The sequence below is a fragment of the Pezoporus occidentalis genome, unplaced genomic scaffold (genome assembly GCF_034315485.1).
Source record: "Pezoporus occidentalis ecotype Australia unplaced genomic scaffold, CSIRO_AGI_Poc_V1 ctg14, whole genome shotgun sequence".
Classification (NCBI taxonomy): Eukaryota; Metazoa; Chordata; class Aves; order Psittaciformes; family Psittacidae; genus Pezoporus; species Pezoporus occidentalis.
In genome coordinates this window covers 5,551,388-5,565,117 of record NW_026913209.1, presented here as the reverse complement: position 1 = coordinate 5,565,117, position 13,730 = coordinate 5,551,388, and the positions used below count along the sequence as shown (strand labels likewise).

The window sequence follows — 13,730 nt, the reverse complement described above, 5'->3', positions numbered from 1 at the left end:
TATATTACTGTTTAGTTTTAAATACTTTATTCACTTCAGAGATTTAGGAATCCTGTTAGTTTTGTTACAGTAGTGCTTATGAGCCCTAGTGATGGAACAGGGCCTCATTGTACCATGTACTGTGCAAGCGCAGGATAGGAAGATCGACTTCTCTCCAAAGAGATTTCAGATGATGCATTACTTTCTGGTACCTGAATGTAGCATTTGACTTTAAAACCATGTAGAATAGATTTCTCTGAAATGTGCAAGGTGCTGGAAAGATCTCATCTGCTAATCCACTGTTTTCATTTTGATGGCTGTATTATATATATATTACATATTACTTTTGTGTTATGATGCTTTTTTGATTATGATTCTGATTGGCTTTAGGGTGGAGGAGGCTGTCATTTTAACTTACTTTCCTGTGGTCCACCCGGTCATGATTGCAGTCTGCTGTTTCCTCATCATGGTTGGAATGCTGGGCTACTGTGGAACAGTGAAAAGTAATCTGTTGCTCCTTGTCTGGGTATGTTTCATAACTTCTAGAAACAGCTAACTTCTGCTTTGCTTCAGGAGTGTAAGAAGAGTTTTAATCCACAGGCACTAGACAAATACTGCTTATTTTTTATTACCATGTTGAGTTATGGTATCAGTAAGGAATTGTAATTGCAAAGCACACAGTAGGAAAGAATTTATTGCCTAGACTGCATTATACTGTGACTGAAAGACAAGCAGTGTGTCATTTGCAAAAATCCATTTAGTAGAGGAGTTGCTGAGGGGAAATATAACTCAAACTCTTAAGTACTAATAATTATAGGAACGTGAGTCTTAGTGCTTTGAAATAAACCTAATGCTACCCTTTTGGCTGTGTGATAGCTAAATAACCTAGACTTTGCTTTATCCACACAGTTGATTGCATGTGTGTAGTAACAGCATTTGTAGCTGATGAAAGTTATTTCTGAGTGTATTCCAAAGCTTTGCCTTCTCTTATGTGGATGTGGAATTTTCCAGTTTCTTTTGGTTGTGGGCAAGTTTAGAAATAAATTCCTAGTACCCAGCTTTTTCCTTTGTTTGGAAGCTACATAATTGAGCCAACAGCAGCTGAAAAGCAATAGTCTTTCCTGCACAAGGCTCTATGTACAGTTTAACTATGACCAGACTTCAGCTGCCAAGGAAACCAAATGCCTTTTTCTTCATCAAGTCAGTGATTTTTAGAGCAGTAAAACAAACAAACAAAAACTCCAACATCAAAACCAAAAACCCTATCAAACTTGCACTAATTTTAAAGGTTTAGAGTTTCAAAATATTTAGACTGCCCAAGATCAAGGAGTGCCATATACCGGTGTGCTTCTTAAAAGTCTAGATGGTAGTCCTTGCAGGGTTGGGCTTTGTCTTTTAACATGAGGATAAGCAGGATTTCAAGCAGTCTTAAGCCTGAGAGAGTGGGAGCAATGGATGCAAAAGAGGTGTGTAAGACTTGATAACTGTGATTACAGGAAAAGCTGAACAGGCAAAATCCTGCCTGAGATTTATGGATTTATGCAACCTTTGCTCTTATCTAAAAAGAAATATTTTAACTGCAGCTAAAACAATTTGGAAGCTGTCCTGGCTTTTGTATTAAAATGTCTTTTCATTCGAGAGGATGGGAGTAAGCTTTATTTGAGATTTCCAGCTGAAATTCTGCAACAGAAGTGTTCCTCAACTGCAAGAGGATAATGGCTGTAAAGCCCATATGCAGTGTGAGGATTGTTGTTTCAAAGCTATATAGTTAGGAAAACCTCTAATTTAAATCTGAATATTTTATAGTAATAGCCACTCATTTTCTGTTTCTAGATCTTAAACTTGCAATGTTAAAATCCATGGGAACAAGTTCTAAGACAGATGCTACTATGAGCCCTTGCATAAAAATAATGGGTTAATGTAAATTCATGCTCTATTTAGCAGTGTTTCTTGCATACATTAAAAAGGGCTTTGTACATACTTATTTTGTATAAATAGTAAAACTTACCCTTATCTCACAACCTTATAAAAAAAGAAATTTATTTTACAAAGCGTTTTTTATTTTGTAGTGGTGATAGTTTTTATTGTGAGTTAGTTAAAAGGTAAAAGCAACTATATGATATAGACCAGTGCTACATAGTACCTGGGAAAAAAAGTTATGGCTTTTGGTATAAGCCTTGAAAAAGAAGTTGTAACTAATTAAAAAGAAAATGAAGTTAAAACTGGTTTTGGCCGTCAGTTTATTTAAACTGCCAGTGAAAAGAAGAAACAATTTATAGCTTTTCGTGCCATCTGGAAATAAAGTGTTTTTAGGCAGTCAAATGATACTAAAACAAAGCAAGACATATACGTAGTTTTGTGTGGTAATATTTCATTTTCGGGAGCTTGAGAATTTATTCTTTCTAAGCAGACTGATAAGCAAATCTAAATGGTATCTTCCTAAGTATGTCATTGTCTTTGATTAACTGTTAAAGAAATACAATCGTGTTATACCACAGAAGTATGCAGACGTAAGTCAATGCTTCATTCATCAGACTAATCAGAAAAGTGATGGATCAACAAAATGAGCTTTTGTGCATCTAAAAGAAAAGATCCTTCATGTAAAACATGAGCAACCTCTTCAGTCATGTTTTTAATCTTCTTTCAGAAGAGCATGAACAGCCATCATGATTGCATGCAGATATATTTGACACAAATCTTGACATCCTGGCAGCATGCTAATTGCTAGTGCTAATGTTAATTGAATTGGATTTTTGGAAAATCTAATAAAGCATAAGGACCATAAAATATATAGATATTATGTTGCTAGATATTTTAGTACATCTGAATATATAATTATTTTCATTTGTTTTTCAAATTTTATCTTGCAATTAGATGCTTGAAACCTTCCCAGATTCACACAGGGCATAAATATAAACTGAACTAATATTTACTCAGTTTAATAGTAAGAAAATATAACAACCTCAGTCTTCTGCATGCTGTGGATTATTTGTAGAACCAGCATTTTAAAACTTATCATTTAATTTTAACTGCTTCACAAATACTAAGTTCTGAAAGGCTGGTTGATATAAAAAGCCCATGTATGCCTGAAGTGTCTGTAATATAATTTTGTTGTATGTCATAAGTGATGAGTGTCCTCATGTAGAAGTGGCTGTGATGCCAGCCTAAACTGGAAGATCTGGACTTTTCCTAGCCACCGACTTGAATGTAGAAGTCCAAGGATGAGAAGCTAGAGTCCAGGTTTTATGGTGCTTGTTACAGTTTTTCAAACAAGATTCTTCAAACTTACTTATATTTTCTTTAAGTCCAGAACCATCCTTTTCTTCTTCTGAGGCTCTGTCCATTTTGGATTGGTTTTAAAGTCTGTTGTTCCCATAGCCTAGCTAAAAACCAAACAGAACACAGCACCCACACCCTCCCCACATATATTCTTTAAGAACAGTAACCTTAAGTGTGCCTGATTTTTCTTAAGTTTTTGTTTGATGAAGAACAGCAAGTGTAAACTCTGTTGCTTGACAAGAAGAACTTCATGAAAATACCACTGGAAAATATTTTCCTGGCTGGAGCTTTCATTGCAAATTTTGGCATTTTTAACTACGAGTTTTCTGTAATTACAGTATTTAAACAGTGCAGGATTCAAATTTGTCTGCATATGTTTTCACAAAGGGCAAAACTGTTAGAAATATTTGATGGTCAATAGGGCAAATCCTATTACTGATATTTATGATTAAGTTGGCAAAGAAATAACTATTCCTCAGAGCTAAATGTTGTTAGATCCTATTTATGTGTGGTCAATTACTTATTAACTCACTTTTGCCAAAACTTGGTTATCAGTTGGAACTTGCCAGACTAAATTGTCTGTTAATTGAGTTGAAACACAACCAGACAAACCCATCATTAAACTAAACTGATCTCTTCTTTAAAAGCAGACAAATCATAATAAGAAAGAAATTATACTATGTTTTGTTTGAAAAGGTTAACTGAAGATGTGACAAATCTAGCTTGAATGTAGCTGTTTCATGTCAGCAGTTCTCAGCCAGCTAAATGCAGTGTCGGTGAATGTAGTTTCTATGAAGTTCACCTGACAATGGCTATGTTATTTGTCCTATAATAATAAAAAGTATTTATTCTAATCCATGTGGACTCTTACCACAGTCACAGCTGCTCCAATACCTTGTACTAGCATTTGGCACTGGAATTGTTATTTAACAACCAGACATATTTCTTCATTATTTTAACAACTGAACATTGAAAGGGAAAAAATAACTGACAAGCATGCTTGGTGTAATCCCATGCAGTTTAGAATTAAACAGGATAGAGACTGAGTTCATTTTCATGTTTTGTGCCTTTTTTTCAGCAGTTAATTTACAACTATAATGTGAGCAGAAGGAAAATGGGGATTCACAAGTCAGATTGGCCAGCCTTGTGGAAGGGCTGGTTTAAGTGGGTTTATAGTACTGTAGTACATGTTTGATGAGAAGCCAGTACTGCACAAAAATTCAAATTCAGATAGTCAGTGGGTAAATAAGGAGCTGGACGTGTAGTTTGCATTTTGAAGTGCTGCTTATTTCACATTCCAATTGTAAGAGAAAATATTTGTATTATACTCCAGTAGTTTCAGATATGAGCAACTTTCTCAAGAAAATAAATATAGAGTTGTTTTTTTTTTCCCTTCTTTCTGTATTTCTAACTTTCAGTTCAAAGAGAAACTGTTTGAGGAGATGTCTGATGATGACTAGTACAGGCATCTTTTTTTGTTTGCCTTGAAATGGGATAGATGGTAAGCTGCTTTCCTGTTCAAATTGGGAGTTTCTGAGGTTCAGAGAAATTGTTAAATTTTGAGATTGGTGACACTGTGGCAGCTCCAACACCATAGAGTGAAGCTGGGCTTTGCAGGAGTGGGTGTGCTCTGCAGGGCTGCCAGAGTGGTGAACTGTAGTGGGTCTGAAGTCCAGTGACAACTCCTCAGCCTAAGTGTGAGGTGTGTTTTTTTTGACCCTGTCTTCTTCATCATAAATGTGCAGCACTGTGCATGTACTTTGAAAGTACAAGTGCTTTGAAACGGTGCCCAATTTTCTTAACTAGGAGAGGGAGCTCACAGATGAGAGAGAGTTGGCTGGCACTGTGGTTTTTTGGGAGGCATTTAGAGATGAAGGGTGCTGCCTGTTGAACAGACAGCAAGAGCAGCTGTATATTTGAGCAGCATGGAGGGAAGAGTATTGGGGTGGAGCAGTATGACAGGAATTGAGCTGTTGGGAGTGTCCAGGTCTTCTTGCAAATGTTTGGCTAAAATCCAAATATTTGCTGTGCTCACAGTGATGATCTGCTTCCTTCACCCTAGCATTTAACAGCTGCCTTGAGCGTACAGCCGTGTTGTAGCAGAGCAGAGGCAGCATGGTACTGTTTGGTGCAGTTACCCAGTGGCTCAAAGTAACAAAAACTGTCTAGCCCCTTGAGAGCTATGTAGGAGAATGCTTTTGATTTACTGTCTTGGTTTCAACTGGGATAGAGTTAAATTTTCTTTCCAGTAGCTGATACAGGCATTAGTCTGAGAATAATGCTGATAACACACTGATGTTTTAGCTGTTGCTAAGTAATGCTTGCCCTGATCAAGGACTTTTCAGTCTCTTATGCTCTGCCAATGAGGAGGGGCCCAAGAAGCAGGGAGGGAGCAGAGACAGGACACCTGACCAAAACCAGCCAAAGGGGTATTCCATTCCACAGCACGTCATGCCCAGTATATAAACAGGGGAGGTGGGGGAGAGTGGGTGGGTGGGAGGAAAGGTGACCAGGAAGGGCAAATTGCTGCTTGGGTCAGGCTGGGTATCGGTCACCAGCTGGTAAGCAATCGTATTGTGTGTCACTTGTTTTTTTTTTGTTTTTTTTTTTTTTTTTTTTTTTTGTTTTTTTCTTGTGGGGTGGTGTTTATTCCTTCCTCTCTTTATTTGCTTTCATCATTACTATCGTTATTGTATTATTATGTTCAATTATTAAACTGTTCTTTTCTCAACCCATACTTTTTATACATTTTTTTCCCTGCTCTTCGGGACAGTGATTGAGCATCTGTACTTAATTGCTGGCTGGGCTTAAACCACGACACAACAGCAAGCTCAGAAAGCATGGTTATGATGCTGTCAATTAAAATAGTTGCTTTTTTGCATACTTCTGCAATAGTGAAGAGTCAGTTGCTCATCCTTTAAGGAGAAGGTGCAGTGAGAAGTTGAAAGGTAAATATCTGTCAATATTGATATTTTATGGTTCCAGAATGTTTTTGGCATGAAACATACTGCCTGGAATTCTGTGGCACGCGTCGCACTGTGTGCTATACTTTTAAGCTCAGCTAATGGAGTTACTATTTTTCTTGTTCTTGGGGATGTTTGTCCTGAGTGTTGTTTTTACTGAGTGTCACTGTGTCCAGACTCATGACTCAAAACTTTTGCAGCAAGCCTTGTTCTTTTTATCTTACTTGTTCCTGTCCCTTGGCCACCCTCCACCCCCACCCCCCATCCTCCCCCCATTCCCACTTGTTACACTGTTAATACTGCTTCCTCCCTCTCAAGTTCTTGAAAGTCATTGATAGCCAGGGCAGGAGGAGGGACTGAAATGACACCAGAACTGAAAAGGTCTCTGGAAAGATACTCCTTGTTGAATAGAGGAGGACAGGTAGTAATAGAAGGGTAGGTGAAGGGGAATGATGGATGTGGGTACCAGGAAGCTATTGAAAAGACAGGGATTGATAAGATTATAGGTTCAAGGGACTGAGGTTGAGGCTGGAGAGCTGGGAATGATACCAGGATGGGAGTGAGGGGTGCTGCATCTTGACAGAGAAAAGAAGATGGGGAGCTGCGGAGATGATACGTGGTCTTGCTGCCATAGTGTACGTTTTCTCCAGTGTCCTTCCTAACTCCTCTTTTCTCATTGCTTGCTTTCCCAGCTCAATTTTCCATGTTTTTTTTTTTCTTTTTTTCCCCTCTGCTGAAAGGAATAGGGAATGGGAGGGTCCCTGAGAGCAAGGAGGGAGTAAATGAGTAAACAGATCCACAAAGCAAAGCCAAGCTCAGTGTCTTGTCTGAAATGCAGCCCAGCCTCACCGCTGGGGTATGCCTTGACACTGTAGTTCAACTGCATTCTTGTTGCCACAGACTGAGTGTGGAGAGCATGCCCTGACAGTTAAATTAATCTCTTTTTCTTGCCTAATCTTGCCCTTTTGACTAATTAATCACAGAGACACTGTGCTGTGTGCACAGGGGCTGTGGTATTGGTTTTATATCTGAGAGCACTTCTTCACTGAAAATGGTGAATGCCTGAAGTGGTTTTGGGCATGCTGAGGCAGAGTTATTGTGTGTCAGTACCAAACTGGTCTATTTTACAAGGAAAAAGGACCTTCCTTTGATTTCCTTGGTAAAAAAATAAAGAAGTGGTAGAGAGATGAAGTATTTTGAAAATCTGTGTGGAAGAGGAAACTTTAGTTTTGAATAAAAAGTAGGGGGAAGGGAATATTTTGAACTGTGAGGAAATAATGGTCTAGTGTCTATCTTTACCTATGTCCTGTTCAGTACTTTACCATACCCTCACAACAACAACCCTTATTCCTTGGAGTTCACTGACTTTAGGTAATTGAGCCTTGAGCAAATAAATCCTAATAATTATCTGAAGTGTGCATTTTCTTATTTCCAAAATAATACCTCTTTCTTTATAAAAGCAAAGATTAACTATTAAAGTAAACATTTAAAACAGGTCATTAGTACTTTGCAGAAGAATTTAGGCTGTGAACAAAGTCCTAACTATTCATAAACAGATTTATTTAGGTTTTGAAAAAGCACAGGGGTCAATCAAAAGAACTTGGACACATACCTTAGAAGATTGTAATGTTCACTGCCATAATTCAATTTTTTTTTATTCAGGAAGTTATTTACAAAGGTTTCTAGGAAAAGTTGTAACTCATATAAAACTTGGACTTTGCAAAGGTTACAAGCTGGAAGACACTGATAAAATTTTGTGATCTGGTAAAATAAATCTAAAATAATAGAGATATTTGATTATTTTGCTGTGGAATATATTTATTTTGAAGAACTGGATGGCATTCAGTAGCTAATATTGTAAGTTGGTGGCTTCAGCCCATTCTTTTGTTGACTCATGACTGTGTTTCTCACAGATTTCTGCGTTGTCAAGCAAGCAAACCAAATTTTAAATTGGAATGACAAATGAACTGTTAATCCCTTCAGGGCAGGGCTGAGGGAGCTGGAAGGGAGCAGGGCAGGCAGGGGAAAGTTTGTGGTGCCGAAGTGGATAAACAGAGGATTTCAGTTTTCCATGCAGCTTGTCTGCATCTGTTTAATGAGTGCTTCATTTTTAAAGAATATAGCTGGATTAAAATAACAGTTAAAATAACCTCCTTACTTTGTAAGTTGTGATAAATAAAGGGAACCGTAGCTTATAACTTACTGAAGGAGGAGGGACTTCTTACTGGATTTTGCACAGAAAGAGTCTGGTTCCTGTTGGTGATCTAGTGATGGTGGTTAGGGTGCAGACAGATGTCTGGATGGCTTGTGTCTCCAAAGAACAAAGCTGACTCTCTCATGCTGTTAGCCATCAGGAAATGCTATACATAAGCCTGTTAAAATCTTCTGGCACTTGTTTTGCATACCATATACTCTACTCTTTCAGAGATTCCCGTAAGGTTTCATTCTGCAGCTGCCTTACCCTTGGAATCTCATTTAGACCCTGCCCTTCCCTCCCCGAGCTTTCCTTGCCTCTCTTGCCATGTGGACCATGTTGCCTGAGAAGGTGGTATGAGTGCCAGACAGCAAGTCTGAGGAGGCTGGACTTGCTAATAAGTTACTTTTCATTTGCTCTGACATAAGGACATAAGGGTTGTGTTTTCTCTTGAATCAGAGGAGGGGAAAAAAAAGTTTTATGCCTTGTGTAAGGAAACAAAACTCTTGGGAGGAGAGTCGTAAAGCATGAAAAAGATGTTTATTAAATAAAACGCAGAGCATGTGAATGATGATTCATTAGAAAGTACACTGGTCCTTCAACGAAAGATAGAATCATAGAATAGTTAGGGTTGGAAAGGACCTTAAGATCATCAAGTTCCAAACCCCCTGCCATGGGTAGGGGCACCTCACACTAAACCATGTCACCCAAGGCCTTGTCCAACCTGGTCTTGAACGCTGCCAGGGATGGAGCATTCACAACCTCCCTGGGTAACCTATTCCAGTGCCTCACCACCCTAACAGGAAAGAATTTCCTCCTTATAAAAGATACATTTGCTCAAAAAAGGAAGGCTTTCTAAAGTCTTGTAGACCAAATTTTCCAAGTGAGCATGACTGGGCATGTGTTCGGGTCTTTGATTCTCCTTGTGCATCGGCTAACAGCCCACTGATTTTACGGGTTATAGTAGCTGAATGCTGATGAGGCATTCCATAGGTCATTGGCAAAAAATTGCCAAACCCGGCTGTGGCGGAGCAAAAAGAACCCACATGGTATCACTTCAGGAGCATACCTGTGTATGTATGGCTTTGTAGTATGGCTATCCTTACCTGCCTGGGCTGCTTCGCACCAGAGGGTTATAGTGACCTGTTGGTCACTAAGTACCTATAGCCATAAAATTTCTGAGGGCCTCTGCTCATAGCTTCATTTCTAGCATAATAGTTACAGTAGCGTTTGGAAGGGCATCCTTTGAAGATAGTCATGTGGTTTTTGTATCTCTGCCAGTGGGGTGATTGGGATGGCTGATAATAGGGCACGGGGTATTCATGTTGCCCTGGCTATTGCACTGAAGGAGGCTACTGCAGGACACAAGAATTTTATCTCTAGTTTTCCTTTCCTAAATGTAATTAGGATTTAATATTTCCACTGTCCAAAAAAAAAAAAAGAGAAATCAGTGTTCTTGGAAATACTTTGGAGAAGAGTATTTGAAATGGTGACTGGGGTGGGAGGAGGAGCAAAATTTTTAGACTCCCTCCATATACTGCATTTTCTGAAGTCCCAGTTTTTCCGATTTCCTGTTGCCGTGTTAGTAACAAAAATAGAGGTTATTTTTTACCAGTTTTCATCACCTGTTGCCTGAAAAGCATAGACAAATTAAGTGATTAATTGCAGGACTCATGTGGCATATTCAAGTCAAACCAAAAAATCTCTAGAACAACAGTAAGAGTTTTGTATTACATCTCTGAAAAAAACATAAACTGTTGTACTTCATGCTTTATATCCTTCACTGCCATTGCCTGCCATTGCCCATCATTGCACCATAAAAAAAAATCCTGTACTCTGCCGTATAGAAGGCCATGAGGGGGCAGATTTTATGCTGAGAGGCACTTCATGTGTGCGCTGTTCACTGTTGCTCTCAGACCAGAATGGGAATTGTTGGAGCAAATACCTTTTAAACAAATGCAGCATGTCTGCAGTAGTAATTTTGTGCTTGGATTTGCTATATTTTTTTGTGTTTATATCAGAATGGTTGAGATGATCAAAGAAAAATGTGTTCCTGTAATGTGTTTGGTGGTGGTGGTCATTTGCTTAGCTTGGTAGAACAAATAGAAGAAAAACTCATAACTTAATTAAGCTAAGTTACTTTTGTAGTTCAGGTTTTAGCCTTAGATTGAGAAATACGAAGACATTTTGGCATATGCCAGAGCATGTATGCTCCATGTATGGAGCACTGGCATATATGGAGCTTATATGCTCCCATGGGATGCTACTGTGGTGTACAGGAATTTTATTCAGACTGAAACTGTTGATCCTATTTGGACAGTCCACACAGATCTTTCTAAAAATAGGTTTGAATTATTTTGATGTTTTTTATCCATATTTGAAAATAACATATGTTTTGAGTACTTTCTCAGGTTCTGATAGCCTTTATGTGTATAGCTATCTGAAAGCCGTCTGAATGAAAACAAAAACTATTACTTTAATGCTAGTACCCATTTTTTATTTTTTTTTTTCTGTCTTTGATTATTTTCTTAATGTTTACCTCCCTTCTGTGGCTGAATTTTATCATCACCGGATTTCCATTCAGTATATCCATTATCCCACTGTCCTTCTGCCTTATATATGAATTCCCTGTAGAAGTGGACCTACAGTTGTCTGACTTGCTTAAGAGCAAAACCTCTCTTGAGACTGTTAGAAGCTGAGCATGCTCTGGTAGTATCTCTGCACTAGCAGGTTGTACTCATTGTGGTGGGTTTCTGTGCTGTTGTTGTGAGTGGTTTCTGCATCAGAGTTTTCAGGGCAGGGTGAGGATGTCAGCTGTAGTCATTTTTACCCTGTTCCACATGAAGAGTATTCCAGCAGAGCAGGGCTGGTGATTACACACACTGGACAGGTAATTGACCTTGATATTCACACAGGGAATATCTTCAGTATCTTTCCTTGGCCCTTCACCCCTCTGTCTTTGCTTTTCTCTGAAAGTGAATTACTGTTATTACTTTATCCCTGTTTATTACTTTATTACTCTCATTGCTTTATTACTGTCATTACTTTATTCCTGTTCCCACTTCTTTCCAGTTGTTTAAGCCTCTGCAGGCTGTCAGTGGTGCAGCTTTGTGCTCTGAAGATGGATCCACACGCATATACCTATCCAAGGCTGCAGAAGAAAAGCCCAGGTGCTTGTGCAAGGTTCAAGGTATTAGAGGAGAAGCTCCTGTTGGAAAGCTACTGCTTTACTGAGCTGCTGCCTGCCTTTATCCCCTGTGGCCAGTAGTGGTGTGCAAGTTTAATGAGGAGCTTGCAGAAGAACTAGCCCTGCTAATTGACACATCCATTTGACATTGCAGGGGTGCTAAAATTTAGTGTATTGGCCACATGCATATCTGTGGCTTAGGAGCAGTAAATGCCCACTGCAGGTTTTTTTTTTTCTATTTTTTCTTATTGGCAAATATTCTTACGTTGATTTGTTACTCTCAAAAGAGTGTTTTCTACCAGCATTTCAGTCATTCAGCCACTCTTAAGGAAGCAGTGTTTTAGCTTTTTTCACAGCCTTGCTGGTTTAGCTTTTTCTTCCTTGCTGGAGGAAATCTTTCAATGAAATGGACTCTGACAGGTTTGTAACAGGATGAAGGAGCCACTTCAATTTTCTGATGACTTTGCATAGAGTCTGTCTGGGGGGAGAAGTATAGTGATCAGCAGTTGCCTTCAAAAGAGGGATGTTAAAAGTCTATAGTATTTGCCATGTGAAAAGTCTCTTGTTTTTAAAGTGATTGTGGGTTTGCATTAATTGCTTATAGATTTTTTTTTTTAGTTATTTTATGATGACCTGTAGATATCTTTGCAAAAACATTTGCTTCCTTTTGTGTCTTTCCCTATCCTACCCTTTCTGTGCCACCCAAAACCTAGAAACAAAACAACAACAAAAAAAAACCATAGAAAATATCTCGGTAAACTGTTCTGAGGGAGGTGTGCTGTAGAAGGTAGTATCAGTGACCTGCTGGCACAGTTTTGTGCATAGTGCTCAATAGCATTCCTCAGTGGGTTAGTCTCCTTTACAGAATGTACCCACTCAGCCCATAGGAAGAAATATTAAGTCTTGCTTCAAAACCACATTCGAGTTTCTGGCAAAAAGCAGAAGTGTGTAAATGCAGGAAGATGCATTTAACATTCAGAGTCCTGTGGGAATCTAACTGGGGACAAGGAATAAGCTCTGAAATCAGTAAGTTTCTGGGTTTGGATGGAAATTAAGGGTAGGAAATTTAAATAATGGTTAGAGGGTTTTTTCCACACATACACAACTGTCATAAGAATTATTTGTTTTGCAAACCATTGCATTTAGAGAGAGGTATAATATTCCCCGTCAGCAGAAGAGGGAAACTGAAGCTCCTTTGTACAAGTTTGGTATGTCTGCAGTTGCTCATATCCTAGTGTGTGCTTTCATGTGTGTAAATGCTGTGCGTTTTGTCTTGTCCTTTGCCTTATGGACAGAAGATGTGCTTTCTTGGGACAGAAGGCTTGATTCTACAGGGCCCTGATGTGTCCAGATGTAGCTAGTCAGGAGTGCTCATTTCCTGGCAGATTCAGTAGTGGATTATGAGTGAATCTGGCTAAATAGTTTTCTGTCCTGGGCTAGATTCAGTTACTGGAGAAAATCTTGGGTTTGGGTCTTCTTTCTCCAACTGCTAACATGAACTTTCCTAACTAAACAAAACCAAGGATGTTTCAGATGTTAAGGTTGGTGAATGAATTGTTGTTGCAAGGAACTGCAAATGAAGAGTTTTCCAGAGAGTGCCATACATATACTCGCAGATGTATTGCTTTTACCATAATCAGTGAGCTTGGCATAAGATTTGGTGATAGCAGGCAGTCCCAGGCTTAATATCTAATTAGAGTATAAAGCCACTAAAATTTTCTTTGTCAGCTGAGTACTCAAGTTTGCTTTTCATTAAAATATTTTGTTGTTCTTCCTCTCTAAAATGTCAGTATTAGCCACAATATCCTTAAACATTTTTTTATATGAATTAATAGAGCTAAAGGATGTGGTATTCTTATCTCCTTTTGAAGTGAATATTTGCGGAGTATGCAGAGTATTTGCGTAACTTGCAGGCACTACGGTGATAGTGGATACATTGTCTAGAAGTTTGTGATTTTATTTTTTAGAGAAAGCTGCTTGGTTCTTACAAGGTATGACTAAAATTTTTTCCTCTTTTGAACCTTTGGAGGATGAACATACTGGTTATTGAAGGCCTGTACAGGAGCTCTTCATGTGCTTGCAGTGTTGATTTGTAAGGGTGTGCAATATGTTGTTAAGCTATATTGAC

General features: G+C 38.6%; 1 protein-coding gene across 8 annotated transcripts in view; it reads left to right on the top strand.

Moving 5' to 3' along the window:
- Window positions 1–13,730, top strand: part of TSPAN12 (tetraspanin 12) — a 42,863-nt gene that overhangs the window by 14,261 nt on the left and 14,872 nt on the right. For all 8 annotated transcript variants that reach the window (XM_062609642.1, XM_062609640.1, XM_062609637.1 and 5 more), the window contains one exon: window positions 370–505. In XM_062609642.1, the coding sequence (XP_062465626.1) occupies window positions 370–505 (136 nt within the window). The remainder of the gene's footprint in view (window positions 1–369; window positions 506–13,730) is intronic.